At 55.5% G+C, this 18,758-nt stretch overlaps 4 protein-coding genes across 4 annotated transcripts; 1 reads left to right on the top strand and 3 right to left on the bottom strand.

Annotated features, from left to right (window-relative positions):
• Positions 1 to 1,873: 1,873 nt before the first annotated feature.
• On the bottom strand, positions 1,874 to 6,882 carry BESB_052030 (dual specificity phosphatase, catalytic domain-containing protein; the record flags this gene model as incomplete). Its single annotated transcript, XM_029363638.1, has 6 exons — positions 1,874 to 3,021; positions 3,152 to 3,671; positions 4,028 to 4,225; positions 4,781 to 4,848; positions 5,136 to 5,316; positions 6,034 to 6,882. The coding sequence occupies 6 exons, from the start codon at positions 6,880 to 6,882 to the stop codon at positions 1,874 to 1,876; spliced, it is 2,964 nt and encodes a 987-aa protein (XP_029219561.1).
• Positions 6,883 to 9,348: 2,466 nt separating this feature from the next.
• BESB_052020 (uncharacterized protein) lies at positions 9,349 to 10,339 on the bottom strand (the record flags this gene model as incomplete). Its single annotated transcript, XM_029363637.1, has 2 exons — positions 9,349 to 9,681; positions 9,971 to 10,339. The coding sequence occupies 2 exons, from the start codon at positions 10,337 to 10,339 to the stop codon at positions 9,349 to 9,351; spliced, it is 702 nt and encodes a 233-aa protein (XP_029219560.1).
• A 3,698-nt stretch (positions 10,340 to 14,037) lies between these two features.
• Positions 14,038 to 15,496, top strand: BESB_052010 (putative peptidyl-prolyl cis-trans isomerase E; the record flags this gene model as incomplete). The annotated part of the gene is made up of 4 exons (XM_029363636.1): positions 14,038 to 14,212; positions 14,442 to 14,597; positions 14,980 to 15,047; positions 15,461 to 15,496. The coding sequence occupies 4 exons, from the start codon at positions 14,038 to 14,040 to the stop codon at positions 15,494 to 15,496; spliced, it is 435 nt and encodes a 144-aa protein (XP_029219559.1).
• A 520-nt stretch (positions 15,497 to 16,016) lies between these two features.
• On the bottom strand, positions 16,017 to 18,118 carry BESB_052000 (uncharacterized protein; the record flags this gene model as incomplete). The annotated part of the gene is made up of 4 exons (XM_029363635.1): positions 16,017 to 16,083; positions 16,815 to 16,921; positions 17,269 to 17,383; positions 17,853 to 18,118. 4 exons carry the CDS (start codon positions 18,116 to 18,118, stop codon positions 16,017 to 16,019), a joined length of 555 nt encoding a protein of 184 aa, XP_029219558.1.
• Between the last annotated feature and the right edge of the window lie 640 nt (positions 18,119 to 18,758).

Genomic DNA, 18,758 nt, shown 5'->3' with positions numbered 1-18,758 from the left:
GGACCCAACGTACACTTGGAGCCAGGAGGTTTGACACATGGCCTCGATTTTGCAATGAGGAAGGATGCTGAGTTTCAAAGCGGCGTTCCTTTCGCGAGTTCACTGCGTCGCGCGGCACCAAATGGCTGCAGGTGTGCCCAGGCCGTTTGTCAGAAGACCAGCTCCTATCTCGAGGCAGAGTGCAGCCAACCGAGCGCCCGCGCACTCAACTATTATGCGTTATGCCTCGTGAAGCTCTGCACACGTTCCCACCCGCATAAATCTTCTTTATCTGGGAGGCGGACCAAGTCCCAGTTATTAAAAACCTGTCCGCCCCCCACGGCCTCAAATGACTCCCTGTCCCCAGTCGGTTCCGCCTCACTCCGGGCTGAACCGGCGAGGTGAGGCCTCCCCCGGCGGCGTGCCCGGCTGCACACGATTTCGCCAGTGGTCTCTTCTGCCTGCGACGTACCACACAGATTACTTCTGCCGAAAGGCCTGAACAACCCCTGTCGTCACGTCGTGCAACGCGTGCGCCGACCACCTTCTAAACCCGATGCAGGTTGAAGTGCCAGTGGAGCCAGGCACAAGAATTAACGGTCGCGCATTCCGGGAAGGGGCATGCACCGCCGCCCCCGCATGAGCAACAGCAGACAAAATATCGCTGCCGAAAGGCACTCTCGCGCCGCAAGCAACTGAGGCGGTCGCCCGGAGCAGAGCTGTCCATCCAGGGCGTTCGAGACCTCCCCACAGACTAGGCCAATACCAGGACGATCCCATGAAGCCACTCCTCATAGTTTCCCGACGACTGAATATAAATTGTATTTTTTAAAAATTATTTTTAAAAATTTATTTTTTTTTTAAAGGGCCAGGGATTAATACGAGTTTGATCCTGGCTCCGGAATTTTTTTATCATATTATATAAAAATTTCAAAAAGGTAGTTTGACTGGGAAACGTAAGAATATTGTAAAGTATTTCTTTTAGTACGAAAGGACCAAGGAATTTTTAAGAAACTTTTAAAAGTTTAATTAAATTTACTTTTTTAAAAACAACTTTATTAATAGTAAATATTAAAGGTAGCCTGGTAGACGAGTACCGCTTCTGATGCCTTATGAAAGAACCTTCCAGCGATAGTTGGTAGTCCCAGCAGATTGTGCCACTGTCTTTTATTGCGGCATTTGATGTCTCCCCAGAACTCAGTTGTCGGTGTTGCGTGCCCGAGAGTAGCGACGCAGCTGTGCTTTGCCTCGTGTTGCTAGCTTGTTAGCTCTTCCCGCAGTGTCAGGCTATTTATGAGCTTGCACATAAGCAGGGGTGCTACGATGAAAAAATCTTCTGCTGAGGCATCCGACGAACTTCACGGATGTCACGCGCGGAGGGAGCGCGAGGCAGGATCTATCAAATGAATGATGCGCAGGGGACACAAGAAGACTAGCTCGCAGCGGGCCCCCTGCACAAGTCGCCGCGCGTGAAAGCCTTTCCTCGGGACGGGAAGACGGGAAATCAGCATATCTGATGCCGGTGACAGGATCAAAACGAACAATGTTCAACAAAGACGGCGGGAATACGACGCCAAATTGGCGTACGAAACAGATGGACCTGTTCGACGTCAGGGGAACCCCAGGCTGGACTACGCAGAGAGAGCTGCTTCTCTCTCTCCGTCGGCCCTCCTGTTGGCAGACGCGTCACTCGCGAATCTTGTCTCACACAGGCGCTCGAGAACAGCGAGTGGCGCCTTGCTGTGAGGAGATGACCCGCGGCAGTTTCTTGTCTATTCGGCAGGGTGCGGTACAAGGACGAGAAATCTGTCTCCTCCCACAACAGGCCAGCGTGATATGAGCAGCTGTCGCTGCTCACAGATTCATTTGGACGCGAGTTTAGCTTCGGCTTGCGTCACCGCCTTCCGGCGCGCGTGTGCGGACTTCTGCTGCGGCTGCGTGTGCGCCTCCGCTGGCCTTCGTCCCATGACGACCGACGCGAATCCGCGGACCGCGACCGTATTGAAGGCTTCCGCTGCTCTTCGCCGTTTCCACGGGAGGACGGCTTTCTGACGGTCGGCGAAGGAGACGTGGAGCGTCTTCTCGTAGGTGACTGACGCCGCGAATATTCGTAGTTGCTCGAATACAACTTGCTTCTTTTCTTTTGCTCCCGCTCTCGCTCAGGCGATCTGCTGCGGCGCAGCGTGGCGTCTGAACTGTGCTCCCGTCTTGGTGCCCTCTCGTCGCGCCAGCCACGCGGCGAAAAGGATCCAGAACGCGACCGTCCTCGCCTTCCGTGTCTGCCGCAAGGGGACAGGGATGCGTCCCTGACCCGTTGTCTGCCGTCTTCGTGAATCGCCCAGCTGCTTCCTCGGTTTGAAGCGGCGCCGTCCCTCTCGTCCGCCGGCTGGCTTTTTCGGTCACAGGATCTGTCTATGTCTCCCCTCCGCGAGTGAGAGAGCGAACGATCGGAGTTGTACCTCTTCTTTCGAGGGGGGTCGCCGAAATCCCTTGCTCTGTCTTCCCCCCTCCCTGAAAAGACAGAGTCCGAGCGTGATCGACTACGGTACGAGCGAGGCGGCCTTCGCGGAGGAGGACTCCGGCTACGCCAGCTGGATGCGGAGTCGCTGCTGACACTATCGCCGTCCGATGCACGCCACTCTTTCCGTTCGCGCTTCAAGTGTTTTTTCATTTTCTTTCTCTCCTTCTTCTCTCGCCTCTTTTGCCTCTTCATGTCCTTCTTTCGCTGGCGATCTCCCCAGTAGTCTGCGGTTGACCGCAGAGGAGGAGACGCATGGCGGGACTCAGAGGCTGATCTGGCTCCAGGTCTTGGAGGGGGCTGTGCCTTGTCGCCATTCGGCGCCTCGACCCGTTCCCCGATAGAAGAAGCTGCGCGCGACAGACACCCAGTAGGCAGGAACAGCTCGAGCCACAGCGACCATGCAGCGCAGCTCTTGAGTTGTTCAACACAGTCAGGCGTCCCCCCAGTGAACACAGCATGCACCGACCCGACCGAGCAAACCCCTTGTCCCCGGTGGGCGTCCCCCGGCCTTGATCTGACGCCTGCGCACCGCCGACCGAGGAACGTTTCGTCCACGGTCTCTCTGACCTGCCCGCAGCGACTTATGGGACTAGCAGGCGACCGCGTACGCAGAGCGCCAGTGTCTGTCTGCTCTCCTGCTGCGGCTCATACCTTGATCCGCTGCTGGGCCCCTCGCTGCTTGGTCGGTGAAGGCGGCGCGTTTTTCCCGGAGTCTCCTCAGTTTCTCTCGAAGCGTGATGGCAGTGGACGAGACATGCCCTCCAAACAGATCGTTTGCAGAAGACAGCGCCCGTCCCTCGGAGCGGTCCACCCGCGCGCTTTGAGCGGCCGATTCTGCCGCATTGTCATTCGCAGAGTTGCTCTGTCGGCTACTGGAGCCGCCTCCATCCCGCTGCGCAGCGGAGGGGGGCCGACTCTTCTCGTCCTCTCTTGGTGTCTTCTCTGTCTGCAGCGACGTCTGCGCACCCTTGGTTCTCGCTTCGCCGTCGACGGCGGCCTTCTCCGCTTTAGGCGCAGCGGAGCAGCTGCCCGCGAACTTTTTTGACTGCTTCGGCCCGTCAGTCGCCTTGGCCTTCTTCGCCTGCTCTTCAGCCACTTGTGTCCACCGTCGAATCTCTTCAGCGACTGTGTCTGCCATCGCTACACCTGGCAACGTGGCTGTGAACACCAGCTGCGACGTTCACAAGTCACAGAACGCGCACCAGCTCTCTCCGTACTGCATGCCACGACAATTGTACCTTTGCAGTGGGATCAGCAAGATCTTGTGTGGCGACACCCGCAACCGCGTAACTGGTGCCCCCTTCCCTTCCACGATGCCCGCGACCAGCAGGCCCCGCGACAACAAACGGAGAGATTGGGAAGCGAGGTAAACGGCAAAGAGCAGTGCCGCCACGAATACCCGAGGAGGCGTGTCTGCGATTTACACTGCCACACTGACACCAGGAAGGTACCTCTTTGCTTTCGGGAAGAACTCAGCAGGAGTCAAACAGCCCCCCACTAGTCAAAGCGGAGACTTCAGCAGCTCACCTTCAAGTCGCTGGCTCGTTTTGCAACTTTTTGAGCAGTGACCAGGATGTCGGGGGACGCCGGGACGCAGTACGACTTGAGGTTTTCAAAGAACAGGCCCAGATCCTCCCACTTCTGTCGGTCTCGCAGTAGACTGGGTTGCGTGAACATGGTCTCCACCAGCTCCTGAGTTGCCAAGAGTCGCTTCAAGATGCTCGCCTACGAATGGTCGGCGGACAGCACAACCGAGCAGAAGAAAAAAACCACCCCGCAGATCTACCGGAGTCTCTAGACCGAGACATGAGACACGCAGTCGCAGGGGCCCCGCCGGAGCGGCCATCGCGCACCTCATCAGTACGATATGGTCTTTGGAGATGAGACAAAACCAGAAAACCGACGCCTCAAAAACACGTCAGCCACTTGGCAGACGCCTCTCTTCGCGAATGGTGTCCGCGAAAGAGGCGGCGGGCCTCGGTGCAGGCAGGATAGGACAGTCTGAAGGCACTCGGCTTCACAAAAGTAGTAAACGACTGCCACTGTCCGAACTCGCTGGCGGGTTGCTAGCCTTTTCTGGAGTGCCGACCACACTGTACTCGGATTCTGGCGAAATCCGACTCTGCTGACTGAACCAGCATCAGCGGTGCCAGCTTCGCAACGCTTGCGCAAAACTGTCGCCAATTCCGCTGTTAGAATACACGAATAACGGCGCCAGCAGCTCCAAATGCGTGTCCGCCTCCGCGCCTTTGCGCTCTCCAGATATGCAGAGGGACTCACCACAAGCTTCTGTTCGAGCGAAGATGCGTCTACAGCATCTCGTGCCTCTGTTAGAATATCGAGGAGCTCTGTGCACAACAGAGCCACGCATGTTGAAAAGAGAACAGAGACTGAGCGCAGTCGAAGGCATTCTTCCCAAATAAAATCGGCGGGTGCGTTACCACGGCACAACAGCAGAGAGCTGTGTGCACACAAACTTCATCCCGCATCGTCACGGTCGCCTGCCCAAGAGTGCAGACAGCCTTCAGTTTGCAGAGAATGCCGCGCCACGACGAGCTTGTTTGCGCAGCAACAGTCGCAAACTGGCAGAGTAGCGCACTCTGAAGGCCCCCAACTCCATTCGCCAAGCACTTACTTTCGGCTGCTGTGGGATCTCTGCGGAAGAGATCGGGTTCGTCTGCGTCGTCGCGAACCAGCCCTGCCGCTACGGCGGCGGCGGTGATTCGCTGCGGCGCCGCACCGCCTCCCACCCCATCGACGCGAGGGATTGTCGGGCGGAACTGCTCTAGCCGTTGCTGGACTTCCTTCAGTTGTATCTGTCATGCGGGGACAAGCAGGGAAGGACAACGACGCGGGGTCCACACCTGAAACGGATGAAATTCCACCTCTGCAGACCCGCGAATAAGTGTCTCACGGTCTCGCGGTGCAGGCAAAACGCCCGTGCTCAATCCGTATACTCAAACAGACGCGACAGAGCCTGAAGCGAGCCACAGCCTGCAGGGTCTCGGTAGTGAAGGAACGGCGCGCTGAAAAATTTCATCCCCGCGGCGCACAGGAGATTTCGCTTCGGACTCTCTCTCCCTAAGGGCGCTGTCAATTTACAGCCGTCACTAGAAGGCAGGTGATTGCCCCTTTCGCTCCCGATTTGTGTTCTGTCGCCAAATGAAGCTTTTTCCCTGTCTATTCTTCACTTCAAAAAATGATGAATACTGGTGCTGAAGCCAGTTGAACCCTCAGATCGACGCTTGCCTCTGCGAGAAAGTGACACGTATTAGGAACCGGCAAAGAATGAAGCAAGAACAAGCCCCCTTCCCTCCCCCCTCCTTCAACATGAAAGCGGCAGTTTGAAGGCCTGTTGTGAAGCAAGACCCAAAGGGTTACCATCCTCATCCTCGACACTCCACCGCAGAAAGCAGCGCATCAGCGCCAGATGGCGACGCCCACGTGTAGACCACGTAAAGATGTATCGCAGGCGCAGCGGGGTTCGGTTGGCGACTCGTCGCTCTGGTTTTTTTCCAGCAGAAAAATCTTACTTGGAATCCCACATTTGGGTATATGGGCCGTTTTCGGCGGATGAAGGTGAAGCTGTCGTTGTAGGACCAGCAGCGACGAAACATGAGGTAGCAAATGACGAAGGAAGCACTGCGGCTGATACCCTTGGCGCAGTGAACCAGCACGTTCCCGTGGCGCGGCGCCTCTTTAGAAGCTCCTCCATACACTCCGTTCCTTCCCGAGTCGCCTGCATGTGCTGCCACCCGCCCCGGTGAGCGCGAGGTGTCTCCTTCGTCTTCGTCCACGATGCCTGTCTGTTCCACGCCGGATATGAACACATGGTTCCGCTTGGGCGCTTTCCTCGGAGGGGCGTTCTGGCGGAGGCCGGACGCATGCGATGCTGGGGGCCCTGCCGCAGAGCTTCCGCCGCCTCTGAAGGACTGGTCCTGTATGGCGCTATCGATGAAAGAGATTACTGGGGACAACGCGGGCAGGAGAACGTGTTGCGGCGTGTCTTGCGCGAAACAGCAACAATAGACGCAGCGGTCGCCATGAACAACGAGTTGTTCTGCGACAGTCTGCGGCCGCTGCTGAGGCGGTCGCCCGCGGCTGTCGCTGTCTGCAGCTGCCGATCGAGAGCTGATCAGCTGTCGTTTGAGTTCCTGCGGAGAGGCGTCGGCGTTGTGAACGCAGACAATGTGCGTGATGCGATTTTGCTGCAGCCACGTCGAGCTCCGTGCAGCAGCCGCAGAACCCAAGAAGAGGTGTGGTAGGATCTGGTGCGCGGCCTGCTTCTGCTGCCCAGAAAGGGGCGAAAAGTGAGCAAAAAAAGAAAAGGCAGGACCGCCCGCCCCTCCGCCCGGGGCAGATCCAGCAAAACGCTGCGCCATCGCGTCCTTGTGGTGGAGATGGACACAAGGAACCGCAGCCCACAGCTCCAACTCAACTTAATTCATGCCAACCCTGTTCCTGGATCATATCCTCTTCCATATTCTCTTCCAGCGCAACCCATGTCTCACGCATCTTCACTGACTACATGTGCGACGAACGTCGGCAAGGGATGCCTTCTGAAAGTCCCCAGAAAGGGGACGCGGGCAGTCCCGTCAGAATTAGCTATACACGTGCCTTGTAACAAGCGATGACAATTCAGGGGGGTACATCTGCAACCTGTGACTAAATGTTGTTATCCCAAGTGTTTCGTGCGTGGCAGCACGTTTAAAAAAGGGGCAGCAGTGTCTTACACAGGCTGTCGTCACACGTTGGCTGCATGCAGCTATGAGAAGTCGATATCCGCGTCATGCGCGACTGGGTCTGAGCATCGGTGCCTTCTGGGCGCCAGCAGCTGCCGGCACTGTGCTTCAGCGGCGATCGCTCGCTCTCATTCCCCGGCATGGTTCACCAAATCTTCGTGAGTTTCTGCTTGGACGGAAAACGCATTCTGATGTGAGGGGATTGCCTACAATACCGGGGGTCAAACACATCGTCGTCTGAGGAAAATAACCGAGGCCACCGCTGTCAGCGCCACCATTGCGGCCCCTCGTGTGTGTGTTTAACCCGTTCAGACGGAGAAAGAAGTAGTACCGAGCTCGCGCTGATGTCTCACGCACCTCGGAAAGGTAGAGATTCACACCGAAAAGAACCCAGTGTTGCGCCCAGTATGCTGCAGGAACTAAAAGTCATGCTCTACCACCGGACTGCGCAAGTCTCCGTCGGCGTCACTGGTCTCGTACAAGACGACAGCATCCCTCGTAGTCTCGCCGGTAGGACCCTGCGTGAATTACTCGTCTTGTACCGCCGCATACCAGTAAATGAGCTCGCTTGGGCGGTGGGGGTCTACGCGTATTCCCAGTTCTCCAGGGGGAAGCAACCATTGGGCACGCTGAGTGGAACTTTTAGGCCTGTGCCAAACGAGGTGCACTTGGACGTTGGCTGGGAGAACAGTATTAACACCCAGCAAACGGAGCGCCGTTCTCATCCATCCCTGAGTAAAGCCGTTTGTGTGCGTCCAGCCGAAATGTATTTACTGCCGGGCTACTTTCTCGCATATCATGTCGTGCACTTGGATACCCTAGAAGAGCTGTGTACAAGATATTGGAGAGCAACTATGTGCTCATCTAGTCAGGAAACACAGTTAATTTTAAGTGAGGGGCTCTTGTGTACCGCGTCGGGGGCTTGGGTTCCAGCAAAGGAGTAAATCCCTCGAACAAACGCGCGAGCGGAGGAACCTACCATAGTGACGCACCTGAAGGCAGCACTTCCCGTTCGATAGAGTGAAGAGCTACCATTCCTTTCTTTAGCATTCAGGGACATAGTGTAACCGTCACTCTGCAGCCTTTTCACATCATTCATCCATTGTACGGGCTTCTCTTAGGGAAGCTCCCTCCGCAGCCTCCCATACACGTATCGGGATATCCAGCATCCACGACCATAACGACGCTCCGTTTGAAACTCACTGGATAGAGTGACTCACCCACTGTTTTTCCGCTGAGGTTTGAAGCTGCGAAACGTTGAACTTTTTAAAGGACTAGTCTTTGCATCTCACCTACGTATCGAGTGGGACTGAAAAATATTTTCTATGTACTGCCAAGTTGGTTGAGGCGGGATGCATCGCAGTTCACCATCGCTGCCCTCCCGATAGGGTACGTCGACGGCCAAGACTGGCATACGGAGACTGAATCGGCTCTGTCTGATCTCTGGAAGGACTCCTACACAGTTGAAGCCGGTGCAGCCAGGGAGAAAGGAGCCATATTCCAAGGATCATACTGGTCTGCCGAAAGTTAACGCGGCCGTAAAGGTGTGATAGTGCCCCTGCCCGGGAGCCGAGTATCGGTACCTAGACACGGAACCAGCTGACAGTGAAATGTCACTGGCCTGCAGTTGCAACGAAGCACTTCCTATCGCAACCTGGCAACAATGGGCTTTTTGGTGGCTCGCAATGTTGCTCATACAAGCAGGCCGGAAGCGTGCGAATGGAGCCTCCATGAATAAAGCAGTGTCTCCAGAGCCGGCGCAGCGGGAGATGTTCCTGCCAAAAACATCTGACAGGCATCTTGAATCGAAGGGAAAAATTGCAACGAAAACGTCATTCCTTAAGACAAAAGTGCGACGGTTGCTAATAAACAGATTCCAACCGCTGGAATATTAGCACAGTGAGACCGATGCATCACCGTAACAGAATTTCATTCATTTCCATCCTTGACAAACATGAGCAACAGCCGAAACGCAAGCAGCACGTAGGTCTGCTCATGCAAAAAAACAGATATTCCTGCCTATTTGTCTTCAGTCAAGAACGGATCGAAGGAAGCCCTGCATGAAGACATAGGCAGAAGACGATCTTATACATCGGGAAGGAGCTCCTAGTGGTTAGCAGCGCCGCCAACACCCCCAGCGGCGAGTGCGTGCGGAGCGACAGCTGGCGGAGCGCCACCCTGAGGCAGAACCTTAGCCAGTCGGGCGTTTACCTGACTTCTCGCGCTGCTAAGGAACCCTTCAATACTTTGGGCTCCCGTGAGCACTTCTCGAACCTTGCTATTAATATCAGCAATAGATATTTCCTTCCCAGACACCTCGATCTTCACGGCGGCGGAAACCGAAGGAACTTTTGCTTCGTCCCGTGGAATGGCGTCCATGTGACCCTTGACAGTATCCAGGAAGTCCGTCGCTTTGCGCAGGTATTTCACTGCCCGCAGCTGCATCCGTTTCGGAAATGGACAGGGCACACATAAAGACGCTCTAACATGAGGTTCAGAAATATGAAGTGATACTCTGGAAACGGACACATGCCATGACTCATGCGCGGCTCACGCAGAGCCTCGTGCGCGTCACGGGGTTTCACCTGGTCGATTGCCAGACCAAGCAAGACACAAAACAGCATTCACGCTCTTCATCAGAGGTATCACTGCTTCACTGCCGTCACGCGGGACTGTCATGTCAACGTCAAGTGGGCACCCTGCGTCAAGCACAATGCGATGGACTTACAAGTTCTTTCCACGACATGTGGAGAAGCAGGGGGAAGTGGACTGCGGGGTCAATTGTTCCATGAATCAACGCCTCCTTGTCATCAGGAGACAGTCTGTCCATGAATTTGGCATCTACTGGATCGATTCCTTCCTTGTGCTCATGTGGATCGTTGTCTTTCTTCTTATGTGCGTCTTCATCGTCGTGGTCCCCTCTTCCATGTTTTTCGTCTCCATCGTCTCCTTTCTTATCATCAGCATCATCATCATCGTCATCACTATTCGACTGCAGTTGGAGCAGCGATGACGGCGCGTTCCGTCCCGTCCGCGTGAAGCCCTTGAAGAAAACTGTGCGGCGCGCAGCCACGCCATTGTCCAAGTGACCGTGCATTTCGGAATTCCACGAAGTGCTCCATGCATCAACCACACTTTGGAACGGCAGACAACAGAGGAAGGCAGAGACTGCTAGGAGCTTCATTTTGCTTCTAAGCTGTCGCGGGTACATCCGGTTTTGCCAGCCCCGTATAGGCCTTCGAAGATCCAGACCTCGAGGGGATCGTTCAGAGGTCAGCCAGCCTGAATGAATTTCATGCTGCCCGCGAAAAAAGGCTCATTTGCAGTTAGTAGAGGGAGAACGGCGATTCGTAGCACAGCTGAGGAGGCGGACTCCGTTCGCGTAATTTGCCTGTACGTGTAAGCCCGGACGACCCACAGAAAGGTGAGCTAGACAGCGTTTGTGGGAACGGCGGCCCCTATGCGACAGCTTCAGCCGCTCGGGTATTTCTTGGCAGCGAGAGAAGAAGCTGGGAGAGAGCGATTCAGTGAGGCCGTTACGGCAGTCTTCACGCAGCACAGTGAATTGCACGAGGAAGACGAGAAACGAGGGATTTCACTGTGAATGCACAAACGTGTCAGCCGCGCAAGACACGAGGACCATGACTCAAAGAATGCGCCACCGCGAGCAGCGAGATTTTTTGTGCGTGTTTCGCCCGCACGCCCATCCCAGAATATTTGTCACCTAAAATTACACATGCTCATCTGCTGACAATGAGAGAACGCGCGATGCTTCCCGTCACATCAGCCGAGAGGCACTCAAGCGCGTCGGCGTCAGAGTCTCCCCTGGCGCCTGGCTTGCTGCGAGCGGCGCGGAGCTGGTAGCCGCCCACTGCCCGTGGCAGTCCTGGGCTGCCACATGGGCACCACACTACACGGGGAGCCTTACTGCGCCGATCTAGAATGTCTTTCCCTATCTGTTAAACGTAACGAAAAGGAAACACATAGGTCGTGGAGGAGACGCCTCGTGTCCGCTCCATCAATACTGTCCTCAGAAGGTTTCTTACGTCAACGCAGCACAGCGGCTCACTGTGCCACGCTTGACATGTGACAGGACACCCAGGAGCAACCGCTCCTCAGCGGACTGTTGTGCAGGGCCCACAGGCTGCGAATCTTAGCATGGAGCGCATACCGGAGCCGTCTGAAAGATCAGGAGCACATGTGTTAAGACAAGTTCAACTTCTCGCCCTCGTCATGTTGTGTCACTGCCTCTCCACAGGGAAGGGATGAACACAGTGCACAGTGCGGCGCCTCCATTTTTTCCCCGCGACTCCATGATGAAACTCTCCCGCGCCGCCCCTGATTCTGGGCCGTATATTCTAGGACTGATGATAATCGTCTCTGTCGAGTTGTTTTCAAACGGGGTAGACGATATATATAACCGTAGTGGTTCCAGGGTATCTGCCAAATCATAGCCAACGCCCCGCTAGGGTTCCCTGGAAGGCATTGAGATGATTGCCTACAGAGGGGTGGCGACTCGGGATCGCATGTGCTCTTGGTTGCGGCGGAGGGCCCTGTGCACATAGGGGCCTCATAACAAGCTGCAAGAAATCCGGGGTTGAGTGGCTGCTAAAGACCAGCAGGGGACAGCCCTGCCGGACAGAGAGGACTCTCGCTGCTCCCCGTTTAAGTTCAGATTTCCACTCGATGCACCGTCGTTGCAGGCATGCGTGCCCACGAGGGCACACGCTTTTCACATCAAGTCTTTTCCCGGGACCTCCTTTACTTCCGAAGGCGTTCAGTGGCAAGGTGCGCATTGTATTTCCCCGTTATGCCGTGATGCGCAGGAGAGGACGTAAACGACTTGAGAAAGTTCTGCGCCTTCGCTGGAAGAAAAGCGCACACGTTTGACCGATGCTTGCACTTGTTGTCCGCAGACGGCTTACGAGCGTTTGAAGTATTTCACGGCGCAACGCTCTTCGTAAAACAGCCTGAAGCATTGCAGTGCCCGTTGCGCCGCAGCACACTGCAATATGAACAACAGCAGTTGTGTTATGCGTGGTCACGTTTCGCGAATGAACATGATGCTCTGCACCGTCAGACCTATGACAAGACACTCTTTCGAATTAGTTTTGTTTCCCTTGTGACACCCAGCTCGTGTACTTCCGAACAATCAGTGGAGTTTCCCAAGTTAAAGGACGTGCCCTTTAGATGGCGAACCGTTGTTTCTTCGGCAACAGCGAAGCCAAAGGGAGAGGGCCGCAGATTTGACGCAAATGCTACGTGCGGCAGTCACCTGGGGAGCAGATCCGTCCACTGCACTTTGTGATGGGGAGGGGAGGGGGGGGGGTTCGGTCAGGTGAGTCAGCACGTGAGAGTTTACATGCCACCCTACAAACAAGCGTGCATGTGGCACGACCGGGATTATTTTGGCGCAGTTGCAGATCAGCTTCAGTTTTTTGAAGGCTCTGGTATATTATCTAGGGCCCCCTATCGAACACCCGATATCAATTTCTTTGGCTGGTGGCTGTGCCTGGCTCTGAGGCATCTGAGCCACCGGGAGACCTGCAGCGTGAACACCGCTGTGGTACATTGTGGGATAATAGCGCCGTATTCTTGCTAGAGTTTGTGTTGCACGCGCACAAATGTTGAACGAATAGCGGGCACTTATGATGGAGTCTGGCGACTCGCCAAGTTCTTTCTACACGGCACTCGATCAAGGAAACCACCAGTGCTCGAAGATGGACAACCCTCGCTATCCCAGCTAATGCGCCCGTGAACGAACCGATCGAGACCAACAGGTATACATCATGGAAGTGTGTCACTTGTGCAGCCGACCCCAGAGGCGTTAGCAAACAAAGTTGGACACGTTACAGGATGTACGGCCGATGGCTGCTGCCAAGTTTGGTATGGCTCAACGTAGAAAACTAAGTAGGGCGTCTTTTCAAGCCCCCATCACAAGGCTTCGTTGTGTATCCTGGCGCCATGTCACACAGGGACTCGCGCTAGGGAGATAATCAACTCGCAGCACAGTTGCCTGAATTCGGGTATCGTGTCTTGCGCCTACGGGAGTCGCGGAACTCGTCCGTCGCTCAGAGCATGCAAGCGCACGCCGCTCGTGGTACTCGTGCGAATGCCGCCGAATTCGCCAACGGGCTACGCGTTCGATTGCCAACTTTATCTCTCCATCCATGTGTTTATCGCTGTAGAACCACACGTAAGTTGCAACGAACGTTCGCGGTATGCCCAGGGCGGTGAATGCGCAGACTGCACCAGCCCCGGTTTTTTTCTGCATGCTACCCGTGGCGTCAAGGGATGAGGTTGACTTTTCCCTCAGCAGAAAACCAGTGATATTCGGTGGTACCTAATCAACGTGAAAGACGACATATTATTCCTCGTAGCACGTGCGACTGACTGAGCGGCGTGCTCGCCAGAGGTTATTGCTGCACCACTGTTCTTTGTGGTACGGAGTTGAAGCAGTTACCTCTGCTGCGCATCGCTACTTTGTGTACCGTTTTCGGCCCCCAAATAACATCACACTTTGGCTTTGAGACCTCACTGTGTGATGTCTGGTCTCTGGATACTCTTCCATCTTCTCCAGGGGCAGTTCGGCAGACGCAGAGAAGACAAACAGGCACAGACGGCGCACGCGGCGTTATTGCACGCGTTTGCAATTACAGGGTAGTCGTGATATGTGTGAAGTTTTCCTCAGCGGCATTTCAACAAGCTGATATTCACCAGTTTTCTGGCGCCCTAGCGCTCCGCTCTGTTCCCCGTGCGTTCCGGCTGTCCTGACTGGGAACATCACTATTCAGCATGCTGCCTGTTACCGGCAAAACCAGCCTGCTGGCTAACACTGGAGAGGAGAGGCTGAAGCGCACGTTGTATGTCGGAGGTCTCGCGGAACAGGTCGAAGAGGAGGTCCTCCGTGCGGCCTTCCTGCCTTTCGGCGACATCAAGCAGCTTGAAATACCGAAGGACAAAACTACAGGTCAGACTCTAGGCAGCGACACCCGTGCATTCAAATCGCCGTGTAGTGGAAGGGGGCTTTGCAGACCCCTGCATGCCAGTGGGTGCGGCAGCCAAAACAACGCCACACTCTCGCCAACTCTGAAGGGTGCAATCGAGAACCGCGCATGTTACGCTCCACAATCTGGGCGGCGCACTTGGTAAACCGGGCATTGCTAACGGGGGTCGAAAATGCGTCTTGCGTGTAACAGGGCTGCACCGCGGCTTCGGTTTCGTCGAGTTCGAGGAGGAAGACGACGCCAAGGAGGCGATGGAAAACATGGACAACGCCGAACTCTACGGGCGGACACTTCGCGTGAATTTATCTCGATCTGGAGGCTTCGCCCCCGGCGCCCGCAACAAACCAAGTACGAAAGGGCTGCAGCCGATCCGCTCTGGCGAGGGAATAGATTTCTCTCTCTCGGCTTCCTGCCACCGAAGGAGCTGTTTTGCCGGCGAGGGGTATTACACATAAGGAGTTCCGGCGCACATCCGCCAGACGACGTAGTGTACATCCATCGGGGGCCCTGCCGATGAGAACCGAGGCTCGCGCTTACCGTCAGACGCCCATTTACTGTCCTGGCTTCATCGGTGTGGAGCGGCAGATACTGATGCTTGCGCAGCCGCATGACGGGTGACAGAGACGCGTTCTGCGATCCCAGTTGAACGCGATAGCGTGGAAGGACATGGAAGGCTTCCCGCTTGTACACATCCTCCACAGTGCTGCGTGTGTGCATGCTTGTCTCGCAGTCTGGAGCGATGACTTTTTTTTCCGCCAGGAGATGAAGAAGAAAGGCATGGAGATCAGCGAAAATATGGTGGGCAGCCCTCTGAGCAGTTTTTAACCAGCGGAGCCGCTGGAACCGCGCGCTCCATTGCGTATGTCGTCTGTCATTCTGCACTTTGCCGCGACGCATCAGGTGACACAGAACTGCACGATTGGGCCCTGTCAACTCTTCAGTGGCATGCTGTGTGCTAGCGGGATGAGGGTGTGTCTACCTGGGAGACCGCTACACAGAGGTGTCGCAGATGCGCGTTCACGTAGCCGTTTGGATCGTCCGCGCTGAGCTAACCGTTCTCCGTCTGCATGGCGCTGACCGCTTGTAGTCCCGTGAGTGGTCGTGCGCACATTTTCCGTGGATATTCGTTTGTTTCGGGACGTCAGCTGGGACTGCGGTCGAGAAGACGCTGATGACCGTCTATCGCTGTCACTGCGTGTCGTTCGCTTCAGGAGGACGGCGCAGACCAGCCTCAGCAAGACCAATAAAACGGCGCGACCCCGACTCACTTATTGGTTTTCCAAGTAAAGATGTCCAAGGTTGAGTGCATCTGCATCTTTGGGGAGGCGCTGTCATGCCCCCCTACACGGGGACTCGCGCCGCACAGCATGTGGCGTTGAGAGTGTTCCTCGAGTTTTACCGTTTACCTTTGTTTCGAGTGCAATCCCGTTCCTTTCTGGATTCGCAAGTATTTTTTTTCAACTAAACGACAACTCAGTCTTTCTCCGTCTTGCAGGTATTGTTCTAAGTCGAGTTACGCAGAGCGACCGCTCTCGGCGCGAGCCGGCGCTGTTTGCGCACCCCGTGCGGCGAACCAGCTTTTCTGAGAAAAGCGGCAGTGCTGCAAGCAGCAGGGCGATAGCGAAGGGCTTGACGCAGAAGCTACGTTGAATAAGTTCTTTCCGATCTAGAGAGACAACGGCAGCAGTCGAGACGAGACAATACAGAATCGTGGCGAACACTTGGCGGTAGACGGGTTGGGCTATACACAGGAGAGCACGCAGGGCTTCACGCCCCCTGGTCTCCAGGCCCTGTAGTCTCAGTTTTTCGTCGAGGCAGCCAGCCAGACCCGTCTCTGCAGACAAAGGAGCACACGGCGCAGACGCAGTCCGAACCGCTAGCGTTCTTGCACGCTCGGCGGCAAAGACAAACGCCTCTGCCTCCCACACACAAGAGGTAGCCGCCCTCTCAACGATATGGGCTGAGGCGACAGATGCGGGCGAGTGTCGAAACCAGGATCTGACCGAAAGCCGCGCCGCCAGCGACACGGACGAACGCGCCGCACACGCCACAGCCGCGTGCGGAATTCAGCCTGGGTCGTGAGTTGGAATGTGTAGGCAGACTGGCACCGCTACGTTCGAAATTACCATCGAAAGGGATTGGTCTGACGCTTGCCGCTGCGTCACACGTTTCATTTGACTTCCCTAAAACCGCGTGAAACATGCGGACGGGCGACCCACACTCACAATCGCGAGGAGACGCTGCGGAAACTCGGAAAGCCTCCAGCCACCCGCCCCCTCAGCCAAACAGGGCACACAAGAAGCACAATGCAGCAAGGCAAACTCGCTGAGATACACCCTGCAAGCCTTGAGCTTTGCACGCAGAACCCGGTACGCCGCGGAGCGGTCGGGTGAACTCGCGAAGAACGTTCGCACTGCAGTCGAGAACGCTCAATGCAGCCTACGCGCGCGGAAAATGTGGATCAGTGACGCATGCCAGCGGACATTATTCTGACTCACAGGAACATGCTCGCTTGTCTGTGTTTACATGCTCGTTTGCCTACGTGAGACATCCTCATCTGCTTACACGTCCGAAATGTACTTGTTGTAGTACTTTCGTTGACGGCGGTTGATGCGGCTGAGTCCCAGCGCTTCGCGCTCGAGGGCGATTTCTTGCCAACGCTTGTCCATCACCTGCACGTATCCACACAGCAGCAGGAGACACTGTCGCGAGCATCTCAGGGTACACCAGCGCCCGACAAATAGATGTCACAACTCTACATCCCATCTATTCCACGCTCCAGCGCAGAGACCTTCATAGAGGAAGCCGGATGAGGAGAAACTGGGAAAGCAACACAGAGACAGAGGGACAGCAGGAAGAAAAACAGCGCAATATCTGGCTGGAGTCGTCGATTCACACGCCGATTCCGCCGATCGAAACGCCTTCTTCGTCCTGACATCATGAATCAGAAGAACAACACCACACAGCGGGGCTACACCGCCTCTGCCACCCATCGCACTAAGGCACGACCTTGCCATACCTCTGGCCTCTCGTATTTCTTGATGCACTTCTGCACTGCAGCCGCAAACGACCGGCAAGCGACGAAAGTGAACGTGCGCTCGCACATGCAGTCGTAGTAGTCATCAAGCTCCGCCCTGAGAACCAAATGAACCATCATTGCTACAGTCAGTACACGAACACGGATCGAGCCGCACTCACAACCGCTCAACGCGAAAAAACGCGCAGCCGACTCGCGCAGTCGGACCAGACACGAAAGAACAGCAACCGGTGCGCACTCAGATTTTGAAGCTCGTCCAGCATGCCGCCGCCGTCACTTCGCGTTTCTCCACAGGTACTGCGGCATACCGCACAGGTTTGAAGACGGCTGTTAGGCATCCGCGCCCTCGCCAACGCAACCGATTTCCCAGGAAGTCTCCGAGCCGCTCTGCCGTTGACGCTTCGCTCGTAAGTGCTACATCGCGGGGCTCGCTTGACAAGCAAAAACGTGAAACAGGATGTCAGATACCTCTGTTCTGCCTCGCTTGCCTCAGACGTGTTTCAGGCATATACACAGGTGAGGCAAGCATGGCATGAACAGAGAGTGGGGCTTCGGCTGGAGCGCACCTGCATTTGTCTCGGATTTCTTTCCCTATCTGGGTGCGAATGGCGTCTCTTTCCTTCTTCTCGTAGTGTGTGGCTTGCTTGGCTTCGAAATACTCAACGCGGTGCCGAGTTCGGTCGTGAATTTCGTCAGGATGCAAAACAGTGCCGGGGATGCGCGGCCTCTCTGTGGGATTCCGAGCGGCGGAGGCAGAAGAACCCGCCGTCACATGAGAACTGTAGAGCGGGCGCCCTGGCTCTTCTCCTTCGGCATCCCTAGGAACTGGCATCTCGTGGCTCTGAGACGTAATCTGTTTCGCGAAAACACCGCCTAATCGCCGAGGAAAACCCCAGCGCTGCTTTGCGCAAGGAGGTCGACTGCAGTATGTAGTACCAGAGCCTCAGAGCAGCCCATAGACCTCAAAACACGAAAACGACGCTCTAGATCAAGGTTGTGGAATCGCAACGGCGGATAGACATTTGCAGACCAATAAAACAAGTAGAAGACAGCACAGGATTGCCGGCTCACTGCAGGTTTACACTTGTGGAAACGATAATGCGTTGCTTCGAGCGTAGTGGGCGCTCCTACCGCACTCATACACGGCATTGACTGGTCTGATTCATCGTGTTGTTGAACCACTACAATCCTCGCGTCATCTTTACAGTGCAAGGAACCCGTCAAGTGCTGTCATATTCATTAGACATGTAACGTTCCTCTGTGGCAGATGCACATGTTTCTACTAGGCTTTCGTAGTTACTTTGCATGCATGCCATCGCGTGTACGCATGAGATTCGACAGCAACAAGCGTAAAACAGCCCCTGATATTTTCTCGTAAACGCAGCCGCTACAACGTGAGTTGGGTTTCGAAAAATCGGACTCACTCTTTCCAGTTGCGATTTCATCTGCAGCTGTGTGCACTTTGCGGCGCT

Source organism: Besnoitia besnoiti, chromosome IV, assembly GCF_002563875.1.
Source record: "Besnoitia besnoiti strain Bb-Ger1 chromosome IV, whole genome shotgun sequence".
Classification (NCBI taxonomy): domain Eukaryota; phylum Apicomplexa; class Conoidasida; order Eucoccidiorida; family Sarcocystidae; genus Besnoitia; species Besnoitia besnoiti.
Note: the sequence above shows the minus strand (reverse complement) of the source record. Positions and strands in the feature narration are given on the sequence as shown.